Genomic DNA, 17576 nt, shown 5'->3' with positions numbered 1-17576 from the left:
TTACATAGGAGACAGAATGGCGACGCCTATTCTCTATGGTCTACTCTATTCTCTTTCAGATGGGAAACCAAAATTCAATACTACAAGATTCTCCACTGGGATGCATTTTAAACTATTAGGACAACTTTAACACTCAGGTATTAAAGAGAAAAAGATTGATATTCTTTTGTAATACCAGATGGCTCCAATATAAATTAGGATATGGAGAAGTCTGGCCAGGAAATGGAAGCCTACACTATAATAAAATCTAGCAATTACACTCATTCTGTCGAAGGCAGGGCAAGTGGCCTGAAGTACGTTTTTATAGCCCCAAATTATGCCAGAGCTGTAAGATCCTGCACTTTCAGCAGCCATAGCAATGAAGGAACCAAATCTTGAAAGTGCCCGATTCCACCAATAAAGCCCAAACAACTCGAATAGGGTGGTGCTATTTCTGGGGCAGAGCTAGCACCACCCTATACTGAGTTAACTAGTTGGGGGGAGGATAAAGCAGTAGACTCAAAAAGGGGAAAAAAACACCACCTCAGCTTTTCCCTTTGAGGGAAGCCCCAGGGCAGGGGGGAACAGTAACAGGGTTCCATTTAACAGGCAAGATATTATAGGCATAAAGGACAGGTTAGGGAGCTTTGACCCTGGGAAGTTTATCCAAGAATAGAGGAAGCTCACCTTAATGTATGATTTATCTTGGAGGGATATTAATCTAATCCTCCAATAAGCCCTGACCACCTCAGAAAATGGTTAAAGGAAAGACACTAGCCTATGCAAATGAGGTCCATACACAAAATTATAACTATCCACAAGGAGTGGAGGCCATCCTCTCTTCTGATCCTAACTGGGTCTATGATTCAGAGTATGAGAGATGGGACAGAGATTGCATCCTGCAGGTAATGAAAGCCCCCCAAAAGAAACCTGTTAATTACTATAAACTGGCAGCCATTGTCCAAGGTACCCAGGTAAATCCAACCTCCTTCACAGAAAGGCTAAGGGAAGCTTTGATCATATACACCACTTCGGATCACGATGATCCAGGCAGAGCAATTACCCTAAAAGATAAATTCAGCCTTATATATTACGAGGAAACTACAGAATTTAGGAAAGAGACCAGCTATCCCCATAGAAGAGATGTTAAAAGTAGCATCCTCAGTATTTTCCAACAGGAAAACTAAAGGAGAAATAAAAAGCTTTCCCAAGGAAAAGCAAAAAAAATACATATATATCTACAATTAAGTCTAAAATACTTAACAAACAAGCAGAACAGAAACAAACTCAAGATAGAGGACATTTTGATGGTTGTCCGCTAGGAGGAAGGTTGAGGGCCTGGGTGAAAAAGGTGAAGGGATTGAGAAATACAAATTGTTTTAGACCAGTCACGAGAATGTAAAGTACAGCACAGGGAATACAGTCAATAATATTCTAACAACTATGTCTGGTGTCAGATGGGTGTGAAATTCATCAGGACAATCACAAGTTATGTAATGTCTAATCACTGGGGTGTATACCTGAAATTAATATAATAATGTATGTCAACTGTAACTGAAGTATAAGAGAGGGGAAAAAAAGGACTCCAAACAGCCAAAGCAATCTTTTTTTATTTTTGAGGTACTATTTTTTTTATTGTTGACAGAATTACAAATGTCCACCAATTTTCTGCCAAAGCAATCTTAAGAGAGACAAAGCTGCAGGAATATTTACTACACTACAAACTATAGTAATCAACACAGTACGATACTGCAATTAAAACACAGAGACCAATGAAACAAAATCAATGAAACACAGAACGATACTGCCTTTAAAACACACAGACCAATTAAACAAAATCAAGAGCCCACAAAGAAACTTTTGCATTTATGGTCAACTAATAATAAACAAGGGAACCAAGACTAATCAATTGGGAAAAATAGTCTCTTCACAAATGGCTTTGGGAAAACTGGATAAACATATACAGAAAAATGAAACTGAACCTCTATTTTATATCACTCACAAAAACTAACTTGAAATGGATCAAAGACTTATGCACAGAACTGAAATCATCAAGAAAACACAGGGGAAAGTTCTTTGAGACTGGGTTTGGCAATTATTTTTTGTATCATAAGCAACAAAAGCAAAAATCGTGTAATAATAGCAAACTAAAAAGTTTATGTAAATAAACAATCAACAAAATGAAAAGGGAATCTAAAAATTGGGAGAAAATATTTGCAAACCATATTTGATACTGAGTTAATATCCAAAATACATAAGGAATGCAACAGCAAAAAAGCAAGTAATTCAATTAAAAAGTGGGCAAAAGACCTAACACATTTTATCCCAAAGACATTTAAATGGCCAACAGGTACATGAAAAGATGTTCCCACGTCACTAATCATCAGGGAAATGCACATCAAACCACAGTGAGATACCACAGAGAGAACAAATGCTGGCAAAGATGTGGTGGGATGTAAACTGGCAAATTTACTACCTAAAACCACAGGAAGTTTCCTCAAAATATTTAAAATGCAACTACCATATGATCCAGCAATACCACTTCTGGGTATATACCAAAGGAAATGAAAAATAGGATATCCCAAAGATAGCTATGCGCCCCATGTACACCATATCAAGATATGAAAACAACTTAAGTGTCCATCAATGAATTAAGGGATAAAGATGTCTCTTGCTCATACAGATACAAACATCCATGCACAGGTATATTATTCAGCCATGAGAAAGAAATCCTGACATTTGTGACAACGTGAATGAACCTGGAGGACATTCTGTAAGCTAAGTGAAAGAAGGCAGAAAACAGAAATACTATCTGATCTCATATTTGCAATCTAAAAAAGCCAAAAGCTAGGGCTGGGTTTGACTCAGTGCTTAGAGCATTGGCTGCGGACTGAAGGGTCTTGGGTTCAAGTCCAGTCAAGGGCATACCTTGGTTGCAGGCTCGATCCCCAGCCCTGCTCCGTGCTTGAGAGGGGAAGCTGCCAATTGATGTGTCTCTCTCACATCAATGTCTCTCTCTCTCCCCCCTCCACTCTCTCTGAAAAGCAACGGAAAAAATATCCTTGGATGAGTATTAAAAAAATAAATATAACAAACAATAAAAAAGCCAAACCTATAGAAAGAGAGGTAGAGTGGTGGCTGCCAGGGGCTAGGTGAAAGAGCAAATGAGATGTTGGTCAGAGGGTACAAACTTCCAGTTATAAGATGTTATTAGTTATTATTCCAGTTATTAATTCTGAAGATCTAAAGTACAGTACGTTGACTAGAAGTTGTTAGATAATAGATCTTAAATGTTCTCTCCTAAAAAAAAAGGAAGTAATTACGTGAAAGAATAAAGGCATTAACTAATGATATGGTGTGAATCATTTTGCAATATATATGTGTATCAGGTCATCACACTTTGTACCATTTTTAATAATGTTCTATATCAACTATAGCTCAATAAAGGTAGAAAGAAGCCCAGGCGCAAACAGAAGTAATACTAGCTGGAATGGTGGCATGAGGACTTTAAAATCCACTCCTTTTCAGAAAACCAAGTGGGAAAAATAGTCAAAATCGATTTTATCTGAACTCTAGAAATTAATCAAATGCTTGCAATACTGAGTTTATTCCAAAAGAGTGAGACCAATTATCAGTAAGACCAAGCTTTGCAGTGTTTTACTTTGCTCTGTTCCTATCCCTGTACCCTACTTAGATCCAGACAGCCAGTAAAACCAGCATCCTAGCAGCCACTGAAGGGGGAAAACTGGAGATCCTTCAAAACACAACTTGTAGAAAACTGTGTGATACTTCCTGAAAACTCCCATTTTAGAAATTTTCTTATTAAAATTTTATTACTAATATTATACTCCTGGGGCTTTTATTCAAAAATAACTGGCAATTTTTTAACTACAATGGCTTTACATGATGACAAATGAAGCAAGCAAACAAGCACCTGACTAAAAGACTTCTAAGAAAAACTTCTAGAATGAGATGTCCATAGATGATTTGAAAGTCCAACATATTCCTGTCATGTTCTTGACAAGAAGTATATTGTGTCAGATGCAATTCATTTCCTTGACAAGCTTTCTAGTATTAGGAATATTTTAACTATCTACTAATTTTGAATAAATCAGTTCATTCTTGTCTTCATGGCTGACTGCTTTAGAAGAATGTAGGTCAAGAACATGCAAAGGGCTGTGTACACGGCTCAAGAGAGAGCTGGGAAAGTCCAAATCTCCTAGCTATCATTGATCGTGACAGTCTACACAAGCATAAAATATAGACTAAAGCAGAGTTGTCAACTGCCTGGTAGCGTTGAAGGCATGTACCAACATGCACACAGTTCATAAGCAAAGGTTGGGAGGGTTACTGGTTTTAAAATCTCAGTCCAAACATGAACTGTCCACTAAGCTAACCCAGCATTCAGTAAGCCACACACAAGAAAAAATACAGATCATATAAAATTAGTTCAGAAAAATCATTAAACAACAGTGAGAACAAATCCTGGGAGACAAAATCTTATTTCCAGTCTTGCCACATATTAGCATATCTAACTTTCAACCAAAAAAATTGTAATACACAAAAAGAAACAGAAAAGTGTGGCTCATTGGTTAGAAAAAGTTAGTCAATACAAACTACTTATGAGAAAGCCCAGAGGTTGTACTTAAGGAAGACTTTACATCAGATGCTATAAATGTTTAAAGAACTAAAGGAAACCATGTCTAAAAATATTTTTAAATTATAGGAATAATGTCTCACTAAATAGAAAAAAATCAAGATACAGATTATTTTAAAAACTGGAAAGTCTGCAAGTAAGTGGAATACTATCTTTCATATGTCTCTTTCAACAATGTACAGAATAATCATAAAAAAGATCAATAGATAACAGAAGATGGAAATGCTATAAACTAGATCTAAAAAGGTATCTATAGAAAACTGCATCTAATAACCAAGTAAAACAGTGATATTTTCGAATTCACATGATTAAACATATGGTCCATGAGGTACAAATCAAATGTAGTTGACTCAATGCATATATAGTCTGAAGGCTGAGATCAGAGGACAACTATCATGTACCTTTTTCAGTGCTCTTCTCAAATTTATACCATAAACTTATATAACACTGTTATGTAAATACTGAGGCACATGACTTATCCTTCTCTCATACTGTAAATCTTTTGGAGCTGTAAGGTTTTGACTTTAATGTGGCTGTACACCCTAAAATAGCAGTTTCCTAGATTTGTGTTTTGAATCCTTTAAATTAAAAACAGAAAATTTGGTGATGAAACCCCATCATAAAATAACTTAAATTTTTGTTTTCACAAGTAAAAACGCTAATAAAAGCCATCACCATATACTATCATTCTCATTTCAGAAAAAGAAAAATATTTTGTTCATGAAATCATACAGTAGCTTTGTATCTTCTCATTTCACCACAGAACAGTAAAAATTTCAGCTTACACCAATATTTCAGACTTGTATCTGGGGCCCATAATCCCTAGAATACCTAGTACGATGCTTAGAATACAACTGGCCTTTAAGTAAATCAAGACAGAATATTCTTTGGTATTTAACCCAAACTTGTAAGAGATTATTTACTGTGTATCATATTTAAAATAAAAACAATATAGAACAATATTAACCAACCAGATGTCCCACAAAATGCACGAACTATTAATAACTATGGAAATTATTCTGAATTAGGAAAATTCCAGTCTTACACAGAACTTGTCCTTAATAAATTCTGATGACAGAATGGTAAGGCATAATTGGCTAGAGCTGGCCAAATATGTCTATATTGTATATTTTAAATACTAATGATTTATTAAATACAAAGATACAAGACAAATGTAGGCATTACCTGATAGTCTCGCAGACCAACCAATATAATGTCTGAGGTATTTATCCAAACCTATAAAGGAAAATTTATTGCATAGTATATCCAAAATAAAAACAAATTAATAAAGAGCAATGTTAAACCATTCTTCCCACAGAAAATATGTACTATTCAACAGTGTCCAGAAAAATATAAGATTAGGGAAAAACTACAGTATACATTATTATTAGTTTTCTGTGTTTGTGTGAATATATATGGGGGGAAAAAGACCTAAATGTATTATCTACCATATTCCAATTTTTTTTTTTTTTTAAATATATCTTTATTGATTTCAAAGAGAGGAAAAGAGAGGGAGAGAGAGAGATAGAAATGTCAATGATGAGAGAGTCACTGATCGAGCCCGAAACCCGGGCATGTGCCCTGACCGGGAATCGAACCCTGATTGCCTGGATCCCAGGTCGATGCTCAACCGCTGAGCCACGCCCAGCTGGGCCCATATTCCAATTTAAAACTTCCTGCACGGACAGCGTGGCTCAACAGTTGAACACTGACCTATGATCCAGGAGACAAAGGTTTGATTCCCCGTCAGGGCACGTGTCCATGTTTCGGGCTTGATCCCCAGTAGGGGGCATGCAGGAGGCATTCGATCAATGCCTCATCACTGATGTTTCTCTCTCCCCCCACCCCACTCTCGCTTCCTCTCTCTGAAACCAATAAAGACATACTTTTAAAAGAATAAAAAACAAAATAAAATATAGACTATTACCTTAAAAAATAAATAACTAAAACTTCCCTAATATGCACAGCTGTTTCTCATAAACCAAAATCTAATCAAGGAAAATGCACTATATTCAATTAGTACTCTCTTTAGTCTCCTTTAATCTGAAAATAATTCTCTAGCTTTTATTCTTTATTTCAGGGCATAATTTTTTTTAAGAGTCCACTTTTTTAAAGAATTATTTTGTAGACGGGATTTGCTTCATTGTTTCTTCTACAGTATATTCAGAGTAAGTGTTTCTGGCAGAAATACCACGGGTGAAGCAAATAATTCTTTGTAAATATAATTTTCTATTATAAAGTTCCTATCAAAGATCTTATTTTACATTGTCTTACAAAGCACTATTCTTAGGACTGTCTTTGGAAACTCAGAAAAATGAGATGATTGGCCCATATATATCTAAAACAGAACCACTCTTTTAAATAAAAACAACAAACTTTGTATAAAGTAAAACAAATCTCCACACTTACCTTTTTTCTCAGTTTTCCTCTGATATGACATAATCTCTTAACACCATCAAAGCACATTGCTTCCAATCGCCCATTTCCCAACATTTTGATTACCTGAGCATACTCTGAGGTGGGGGAAAAAAATAAAATACTGTTCGATTTTTCTTATAATGTTAATATCTGAAATTAACACACAGTTGATAACTTCATTTTGCCTGCTCAATTCAGATCAAACTATAATTTTTTTTACAAGGTAAGGATTAATAAGCAAAAAGCTTAATTATTCTACCCTGAGATAGCTTTTTAAAGGTGATACATATTCTAATTTTATCCAAAAACCAGAGAACTCTTCAAAAGCACATTCTTTAGTAATTTTATAAGTACCTGAAACTGCGGGTTTTCAATTCTGAATTCTACTGTCATGTTGTGGTAGACAGAATTCTCAGATGACTTCTGCCACCCCAGTGTACACGCATAGTGTGATCTCCTACACTTAAGTGAAGATGGAACCTTTGAATATAATGGGCTAGTCATATCCTTGATTAGGTTGTATCACATGGCAAATGGTGATGGGTTAGTCACTTCCGTGACTATGTTCCATTACACAAGAGTGGCAGGGGACTGGAAGCATGAGAGGCTATAGAGTGAGCCACACTGAGATTGTTCCCAGCCTACAGCCAGGAAGAGAACAGAAGTCCTCCAGCCAAAGAGAAATGAACTTAGTCAATAACCTGCACGACACCTTGATTTAAACTTTGAGATCCTGAGCAGAGAAACCAGTTTGGCCCTGCCCAGACTTTTTACCTACAGAAATTGTAAAATAAAAAATGGATGTTCTTTCAAGCCACTAAAAAAATATTTCTATAGTCTCTTCCAATTATGCTTATTTTTCACTTTTTTTTAAAGTAAATGAAAGCCTACAGAAATCAATAATTTGTCACCAGTGGCATTTCCAGGTCAAGTTATCTCTTATGAGGAATATTTTAATTATCTACTTATTTTGAGTAAATCAGTTCACTATCTTCATGATTGTATGCTCTATTTTTTTTAAGAAAATGACTCATTCCAAAATGTACAATGTTAACTCTGGCTTACCAATCTTTCTCATTTAGATACTGGCCCAATCCTGGCTCTCCTTTCCCTCAGAAACTTTAGTGACAAAAACTGGAGGTTAATTAGTAATAGACATTTTTTTACTTTAGAATACCTTAGCAATTAAAGTTCTTAAACAATGTTCCTGATACAATGCCAAATATTTAACTGAAATATTTCCAATATCCTCCTCAAGAGGCCAACTGATTCCACTGCCACTAGAAAAGACTGATAATACATGAGAATTAGACAGCATGGGCAATCTCTTTCTAGGTAGAAACGACAAAAGCAGGAGAATGGGAGCAAGGGGAAACAGGTAATTACTATAAAATTTTCACACTACTAATATTTGCACTAAGAATCCCCAGAGAGAGCCTGCACAAATTTATAATTATATTGAGAGATAAACCAGATATACACTGTGAGATTGATATGTGGCAGTGAGTCCCTTTTATCACAGCCAGTAAGCCTAGCTTACTGCTACTCAGTACTACTTCAGCATGGGGGAAAAGGAGAAAAATTTAGAAAATCAGTGCTGGAAATAAACTTTTAATGGAAGATAAAAGCTAAGTAACTGACAGTCTTTCACCAGAAAACACATTTTATATAGCTAATAAAAATGTTGGCTCCTTGGTGCTTTGCACGTATGGCACATGGTTTTGTTATAAAGTGCTGGAAATTATTGAAACAACTGAAGAAACTGGATATAAATTGTATACTGGGTCAGCAATATCCAACAGAATTTTCTCTGTTGATGGGAACATTGAACAATAGGATAATCAGCAGCTCAAAATTTTGAATTTCAATTCACTTAAATAACTACATAAGGCTAGTGGCTACCACAGTAGACAGAACAGTACTAGAAAACAGTATAATTCTAATGTTTGTTTGTTTGTTTATTTGAGAGAGGAAGGGAGACAGAGAAACATCAATGATGAGAGTCATTGACTGGCCGCCGCCTACTGGGGTTCGAGCTGTAAACCCAGTCATGTACCCTGACAGGGAATCGAACTGTGACCTTCTGGTTCATAGGTCAATGCTCAGCCACTGAGCCATGCCAGCTGGGTGAAAAGAGTGTAATTTTAAAGTCAATTTTTTGTGGTAGTTCTGTTGTTATAAAAGAAAAAGTCCTTATTCTTAGGAGATATTATGCTGAAGCAGTTAAGGTTAAAATCTGTAACTGTATGTAATTAGACATCTGTAAGAAAGTTTAAAAAGTTAGAAAAAAATGTACATGTGTACAAAAAGAAAGAAAATGTTAAAAATTAGTGAATCTGGGTTAAAAAAATGGAAGTTTATGAACTTATATTTCAACTTTTCTATAAATTTAACATTATTTAATGTAGAAAATCAAAAGCTACAATTTATTACTTTCAGTTTTGTATCCTGGACTGCAGTAACTTAACCCAATAGTATTAAATCAATTATTCAGTTGTTTTGTTACATTGTATACTAGTAGAAGCAGAAAACTGAGAACCAAAAGTCCTCACAAACATCCACAGGTCTACTGAATAATGTGTAACATTACTAACTACCATCCTAGAGTATGAAATATTCAATGACAGCATTCAGGCTCTACTTGCTCTAAACCTTGTAATTCACTGTCGGTTAGATCATGCTCTTCTATGCAAAACAATGAAGCATATGGTTATAAAAATGCCACCAATTAATCTTCTACTCAGACCTAGTAGATAACTGGTTACTAATAAACAAATTCTGGAGAAGTATAAAAGATTACAAATAAGGAAAAACAAAGTGGAGACATTGGAATAACTACTTAGGATTATGATTATGAGTCCTTTCAGGATAAAGACTAAAAATTCACACTAAAAAAAACTGTTAAAAACTTTAAAAAGACTTACCTTGTCCATCCTCTTTAAAGACCAACTCTCGTTTTTCAGATTCATTCTCATTCTTACCTCTACGCCTATTTTTACCTCCTTTACCTAATTAAGAAAGTGAATTAAAAAAATTAAATATAACAATCTATATTTTACAGACTAAATTATAAAACAAGCTAGAATAAGGGCCATAAACTTTACAAAATCATGTAAGAGAAAAATAAAAAATATCATTTAAATAGCACTATAACACTAACAGAACTCTAGGTAAGACTTTTAAATATTTACTTCATTTGGTTACCCAATCAGTTACACTTTAGTGTACCAAAGGTTCCCTTTGTCTTTTACCAGATTAAGATATATCAACCTCCTATCCTTTTCAACATTTGTATTTTGGATTTTTCTGACATAAAAGTCTGTCTCATATAAAAATATGCCAAGTGAAAAATTTTATCATCAGAGAAAACTATTAACAACTTACGGTTTATGCTTTCCAAATAAAAATAGAACGCTTTTATAATCCCACTAAAAAATTTGTCCTAAATGTCTTTTAATGTCAATAACCACACACTGAGACGGACAGTTTAATGATTAGAGTATATTTAATCCCTTATTTTGGTTATTTTTAATGTTATACTGTTGTCAAATGATGAGTTGAAAATTATTCCACATGCCAAGCCGGGCGTGCCTCAGCGGTTGAGCATCGACCTGGGATCCAGGCGATCAGGGCTCGATTCCCGGTCAGGGCACATGCCCGGGCTGCGGGCTCGATCAATGACTCTCTCATCATTGATGTTTCTATCTCTCTCTCTCCCTCTCCTTTCCTCTTCTGAAATCAATAAAAATATATTTAAAAAAAAAGAAAAAATTATTCCACAAAAAACATCCAGAGGACAAATTTACACAGAATTTCTGGGTTAAAGGTTATGTATTCACTTCCTTAGGCTTTTGATGAGCTACACAAATTTACATGCCCATCACTAAAGGAGGATTATTATTTAGTCCTCTACTATAACCGTACCATACTCAAGGTATAAAATGATACTTCAACTATTTTTCAATGTTTGCTTTTATTAAAGTTGAACATATATGAATGGCATTTTATTTCACTGTGAGAGTTTCTACTGAATAAACAAGGAACTGGGTACTTCTCCCCAGCATCTTACTATTTAAGGAGCTAAACCACAAGAGTGGTCATTTACAACAGGTTAAAGAGAAGCTTTAAGTGGTAATAATAGGGACATCTGGGAAGCGTTAGAAACAAAAACTTCATATCCCAAGCAGAATTAAAAATGTGCACCTGCCACTGTAAAGACAATTTTATATCTTCTTGAATGCACCTTCTAGGATAGTCCCCTTCTGGAGCAGTCTTCCATTGTTCTGTGCTATAGTAAAAGGGAAGTGGGCCTCCCCAGGTTCTCAACCCATCTGAATTCACTATTTTATGCATTCTTAGGATACATGAAAACTGATTTCCTAAAGAAAACAGTATTCTATATTTCAAGCCATTAGTCATGCCAGTTCCATTAAAACAAATAGTTCATTCATTTGTAAAGGAATGGCCATTTTAAAGTCATGTGTAGCAATACCCTTAAAGTGTAGGAGGAGCATCTTACCCCAAATGCTCTTCATGAATGGGTCAGAGGATGCCCTTTTACCTGGTTTGAAGATAGGTTTCTAAGATTTCTGAAGAAAACAAGCTGAATGAAAATGAGCCCAAAGCAACAATTAGTCAATCTATGGTGCAGTGTAATTTACATACTTATATGGGTAACCCTCACCAATACCATGACCACTGAGCATTTAGATTCTGAAAGGAAAACAATACTTTTGTGTCTACACTAGTAATCCTCACCTAAGGAAATTTAGGACTTTAAAAAAAAAAAAAAAAAACCTTTAAAAATAAAAATAAATAAAAAGAACCCTTTAACTAGTAACCTAAGAGATAACAGACTGGTTTTACATATGGATTTTGAAACATAAAATTCTGGATGATTATCTCTAGAAAAAAAGGAGAGAGATTTGAAAGAGGTACACAGGGGGCTTGTATCTATACCTTTTGTTGTGTCTCAAATATAAAAATGAACTGTTGTCAAGTTACCTGAATTAACCATGCCCTAATCACCCCCTTTTTGTCATGTAGCAGAATCCACTTTAAAATCTCTCTTGCGTAAACTGTGTAATCTAACATTTTCTTACCCTCTTTCTATAAGTAAACTAAACGAAAATTCACAATCTTTCTTAATCAAATCAGATATTTTGGAGATATTCTCTGATATAGCCTTTCTTAAGCATTTAGTTTAAAAGTCCTACAGAACCAAGGGGGAAACTTTTTTGTCTAAGGGTCGAGTCTGTACAGGGAGATAACATCAACAGCATTTATTAGACACCTATTGTAGGAACCAATGTTTCTAAAACAAAACTATTCATTTTAGAGTATACAGGTTAGTAAGCTGTACATTTGAAAAGCTCATCACTAGAAATAAAGGTGAGAATGAGCTACTTTTTAAAGTAATCTAGTTATCATGTGAGCTAATTTTCAATTTTAGAGATTAGCAGAAAGCTATAAACATTTTCTAACATATACTTAGAAAGACAATCTCTGCGTTTCCCAGAAATTAACAATAAATCCGTTGGTATAAAAAAGATCTAGACAGTTGGTTTAGGGGACTCACACAACACTACACTGAATACGGCTGGCACAGAATTGCGACCAAGTACCAAAAGCGTAAGTGGTGAAAACTACAGAGAGGAAATGAAGTCCAATACCTGGAGCCACCTGTGAAGCAGAAAGGAAGACACAGGTAGAGCTGTGTCCTAAGAATACATTATTGAGAGATTACTTGTGAGCTGTGGAAAATGGCCGTATCCTGTCAAAAATACTTTCCCGGGTTTGTACTTATCAGCTTTTTTTGAAGATATTTTAAGGACTTTTAAAAAATCACACATGTCTGGTCTATAAAAGGAAGCAAAATTTCTTTCAGAAATTAGTGTGCAAGTGAAGCGTCCCATTTTGGAAGTTCCAAATAAACTTGTTCTTTTGTGAACGGTTTGCCTTACGAAAAGAGCAAGTAGAAATCCTCACGCCACAAGGTTACTGGAAACGAAGGCTGAAAACTTTGCTAAATGTTTAACATATCTTTTAAAAAAGAATTTTAAACTCTATGAAGGGCTGGAGGAAAGTAAACATCCAGAGAGTAACCTATCTATGTGTCAATAATTTACGTAGTTAACGAGAGAATATCTCCAACAATAATTGCCTGCCGATAAAGAAACCAATGAAGCAAAATTACGCTTGAAACCTAAGAACAGACTCACAACAGTCTTGGGGGGGCTGAAGGGCCAGGTCTCTTTACAGGTCCCTGTGGCGCCGCACAAGGCCCTACAAAAATGGCGTCGACCCCACCCCAATGTGACAAAATTTGAACACAGCAGAAACTTTCCAGTTCCTCTCCCCAGCTGTGAGCGCCCGGGTCGCCCAGCCGCAAGAGGGAAGGAAGGCTGATACGTGCGGTTTGTTACCAATTCAAGGCTGAGGGCACTGGACTGAACAGACAGTGGTGCCAAGAAATTACCTTTATTCTTCGGCATGATGGTGTCGGCCGCTTCCTGGCGTTTCCCACTTTATCCCGCGGTGCCTACACAAAGGCGATTCCTCCAAAGGTCCCACAGGACGAAACAATCGCAGACTTCCAGGGCGGATACACTGTCGTACCTGGCAACGTGGAGACACCACGTTCCTACAAAAGCAAATGGCGCTGGCGTCGCAGCCGCTGGCGTCAGAGCCGTTGGCGTCGTTTTTCCGTGCCTTCACTTGGGCCCGCCCCCTATTTTCCCTGCTCTCAGAGTCCCCCATCTACTGCGCCTGCGTGCCAGGCTGACTGCTGTCTGCTAAAGCCAGAGGCTCTAACTCGGTAATAGGGTGAAGGGTTCAGGACTAAACCTATGAAGCCTTTCAAAACCATTACAGGCTGAGCAGGCGGAACAAAAAACAGCAACAAAGTGGAGTCCTGGCGACCTAGTTGAAGAAGGATTCAAGTAATAAAACTGGTGACTGAATCCAGCTTTCTGCTTTGTAATAGTTCTGTCCAGCAGTTTCACTAGTTGCTGACTCATTAGCTCTAACTTCTTACCTAAAATTGACCAGGGCCTTTAGGCATGTTCACCTAGCTTGCAGTACTGGTGAAGGGCAAAACATTCTATGTGTAAAATGTTTGTTATTCCTTTTTCTTCTTTAATTTTTTTAAAAATTAAGATATAATTCTGGCCAGGCGTGGCTCAGCAGTTGAGCATCAATCTAGGATCCAGGAGATAGTGGTTAGATTCTGGGTCAGGGCACATGCCTGGGTTGCAGACTCAGTCCCCAGTCAGGGGCGTGCAGAAGGCAGCCTGTTAATGACGACTCTCTCATCATTGATGTCTCTTTCTCTCCCCCTCCCCTTCTCTCCCTCTCTCTGAAGTCAATACAGATTATATATATATATATATATATATATATATATATATTTAAAATTAAGATATATTTGTTATAATACTGTGTAAGTTTAAGGTTTACAGAATGGTAATTTGATGCAATTATATATTGGTAGGGGGACATCCAGAAGAGAACGTTCCCTTTCCTTCCCCCTCCTTGCTGACTCCTACAGACTCCTAGTCTCCAACTAAGCACCAACTAAGTTCTTCAGGGCTCCCAAGTGACTGCAGAAATGTCAAATCATCAGATCTCCTGATTCCTACTAATGGGTGGGTCACTTCATTTTTTGGGAAGAGGGCACTTGGGCTATTTCCAGATCTTAGCTATTGTAAGTAGTGCTACTATGAATGTAGGAGTGCATAAATTCTTTCTTATTGGTGTTATGGGTTTCTTAGAACATATTCCTAGAAATGGGATCACTGGTAAAATGACAGTTCCATGTTTAATTTTTTTGTTCTTGTTCAAAATTTTAGAGATGTCCCATTTTCTCCACAATGACCCATTCCAATCATCCGCAACCCACTCCCCAGTCCCTCACCACACCATTGTCTGTGTCCTTGGGTTATGAATATATGCATATTAAGTACTTTTGTTAATCTCTCCCCCTCCACCCACCTGCCCCCCACAGAGATTTGTCAGTTTGATCCATGCTTCCATGTCTTGAATAACTTCTGTCCATCAGTTTATAAAGTTCCTTAGATTCCACATACAAGTGAGATCATGTGATGTTTATCTTTCTCTGCCTGGCTTATTCTCTTAGCATAATATTCTCCAGGTCCATCCATACTGTCCCAAATGGCACGAAGTCCCTCTCCTTTACAGCTGCACAGTATTCCATGGTGTAAATGTCCCACAGCTTTTTTATCCCCTCATCTACTGATGGGCACTTGGACTGTTTCCAGATCTTAGCTATTGTAAATTGTGCTGCTATGAACATCGGGGTTCATATATTCTGTCTGATTAGTGTTTCAGGATTGTTAGGATGTATTCCTAGAAGTGGGATCACTGGGTCAAAAGGCAGCTCCATTTTTAATTTTTTGAGGAACCTCCATATTGTTTTCCATAGTGGCTGCACCAGTCTGCATTCCCACCAGCAGTGTACTAGGGCTCCCCTTTCTCCACACCCTTGCCAGCACAAATTGTTTGTTGATTTGTTGATGGAGCCATTCTGACAGGTGTGAAGTGATACCTCATTGTGGTTTTAATTTGCATCTCTGATGATTAGCCACGTTGAGCATTTTCTCATGTGTCTCTTGGCCATCTGAATGTTTGTGGGGAGCCGGCTGGCTGCCCCTCCTGAATAGTCTCCCTGGCAGGGTGCTGCCCTGGAGTCTCTCCAGGGGCTCGCCGACCCTAGCGTCGCCTTAGAGAGAAATCTCTGGCACGTTGACCCGCAGGGTGGGTCGGCAGAGCTAGCACCTCTGCCTCCTGTAGCTTAGTTAAGATTACATAGTATCCTTTGCTTTAGGGAGTAGAAACCCTGCACAAAGACCTTGACTTGGAGACAGAGTGTCTAGACAAACAAGAATGTTTGTGCAGAGCAGGAACTGGGTAAAAGGTCACTGTTTTGGGTATTGTGGTCTGGGTGCACTATAAAAAGCTTGTAATCAATAAACTCGGCGCGCAGCCCGGCTCAGCTCAGCTCAGCTCTGCCTTGGCTGTAGCCCTCCCGATCCCATCCTTTTCTATGAGTCTTTCTTTTCTAATCCTCACCCCCTCAATCAGGTCCTCGTTCGCCTGCCGGCTGGCTCCGGCAAGTGGCGCCCGAACAGGGACCTGAAAACCTGGGACGACGGTAGAGGACACCGCTCGGGGAGCGCGCATTGCTACTGGGTAAGTGCAACCACGGTAGCGGAGAGGGCGGTTAGTACATCGGGAGTAAGGAAATTATGGGACAGGAGAATAGTAGAATGCTGTTCGCACAAGTCTTAAAAACAATGCTCCGTTCTAGGGGCGCCAAGGTTAGTACCTCACAACTGCGTACATTTTTGCAGTTTGTGGAGGAAGTGTGCCCCTGGTTCCCTGAGGAGGGCACGGTGAGTTTAGAAACTTGGAATAAGGTAGGAGAACGCTTGCAGGGATATTTTCAGGCCCATGGACCCCAAAAGATGCCAGTAGAAACTTTTTCTCTTTGGAATTTGGTTAGGGACAGCCTTGACCCATGCCATGAAGGCACCCGCATGAATTCTCCCCTAGAGGTCCGTGCTGACTCTGTGAAAGATCCACGCTCTGAGGATGTGGCCACCGCTCCCCCGCTTGAGCCGGGGCCCCTTGTGGGCAATAGTCGGCCTGATAGACTTACACCAAAGGAAGAGGGAGATCTTGAAGAAGCTGCCGCAGAGTATGAGAGAGAGAGATATGGGGAGTTTGCACTCCTTTCAGAGGAATGCACAAAAAGGTCTGGCCCTACCCCCTCCGCAGTTACCGCGGAGGAGATGCAGGAAATGTTACAGCAGATGAGAGATCTCTTGCAGGGTCCAGACTCTGGCGGGCGGAGAGGAGGTACTGATGACCCCCCGCCGATAGACCTTAAACAAGACCCCCCTACTTACCCCGGGACAGGGCCTGGCGCTGCTGCAGCGAGGACTGCCTTGCCGCACACTGGACAGGCAGGGGTTAAAATACTAAACCCCGAGAGCGTGCCCTGCTTGCCCTAGCACAGAAAGGGCCGGGTCAAATCAACGACCCCGGGTGGGGCCTTTGATATTCCTGTTACCCACGCTGATAAGATAACTTGGAAATCAGATCAGCCTGTGTGGGTAGATCAATGGCCCCTGTCTGAGGAAAAAATAGCTGCCGCTAAGGACCTGGTGCAGGACCAGCTCCGGCAGGGCCACATAGAGCCTTCTAACTCCCCCTGGAATTCCCCCATATTTGTTATTAAAAAGAAATCTGGAAAGTGGAGATTGCTCCAGGATTTAAGAAAAGTTAATGAGACTATGGAACTTATGGGCGCTCTTCAGCCAGGACTGCCCACTCCTGCGGCCATCCCCCGAGGCACTTTCAAAATAATTATTGACCTGAAAGACTGTTTTTATACTATTCCCCTTCATCCACAGGATTGCAAGAGATTTGCTTTTAGTGTCCCATCAGCAAATTTCAAAGAACCCATGCAACGATACCAGTGGAGAGTGCTGCCGCAGGG

At 38.4% G+C, this 17576-nt stretch overlaps 1 protein-coding gene across 2 annotated transcripts in view; it reads right to left on the bottom strand.

The window, feature by feature from the left end:
- LOC308551959 (eukaryotic translation initiation factor 1A, X-chromosomal) overlaps positions 1 to 17034 on the bottom strand; it is a 32915-nt gene extending 15881 nt beyond the window's left edge. Inside the window, exons 1-5 of one of the 2 annotated variants that reach the window (XM_081126880.1) lie at positions 16984 to 17034; positions 13533 to 13697; positions 9979 to 10062; positions 7046 to 7149; positions 5822 to 5872 (exon numbers count right to left, since the gene is read on the bottom strand). In XM_081126880.1, coding sequence (XP_080983006.1) covers positions 5822 to 5872; positions 7046 to 7149; positions 9979 to 10062; positions 13533 to 13548 — 255 coding nt within the window. In that variant the 5' untranslated portion in view covers positions 13549 to 13697; positions 16984 to 17034. Of the gene's footprint in view, positions 1 to 5821; positions 5873 to 7045; positions 7150 to 9978; positions 10063 to 13532; positions 13739 to 16983 lie in introns of those variants that run through there. The other variant, XM_081126879.1, reaches the window with a different exon arrangement.
- Between the last annotated feature and the right edge of the window lie 542 nt (positions 17035 to 17576).

The sequence above is a fragment of the Miniopterus schreibersii genome, assembly GCF_964146895.1.
Source record: "Miniopterus schreibersii genome assembly, chromosome: Y".
In the NCBI taxonomy this organism is placed as follows: Eukaryota; Metazoa; Chordata; class Mammalia; order Chiroptera; family Miniopteridae; genus Miniopterus; species Miniopterus schreibersii.
The sequence above is the reverse complement of the archived record's forward strand: the minus strand, read 5'-3'. Positions and strand labels throughout refer to the sequence as shown.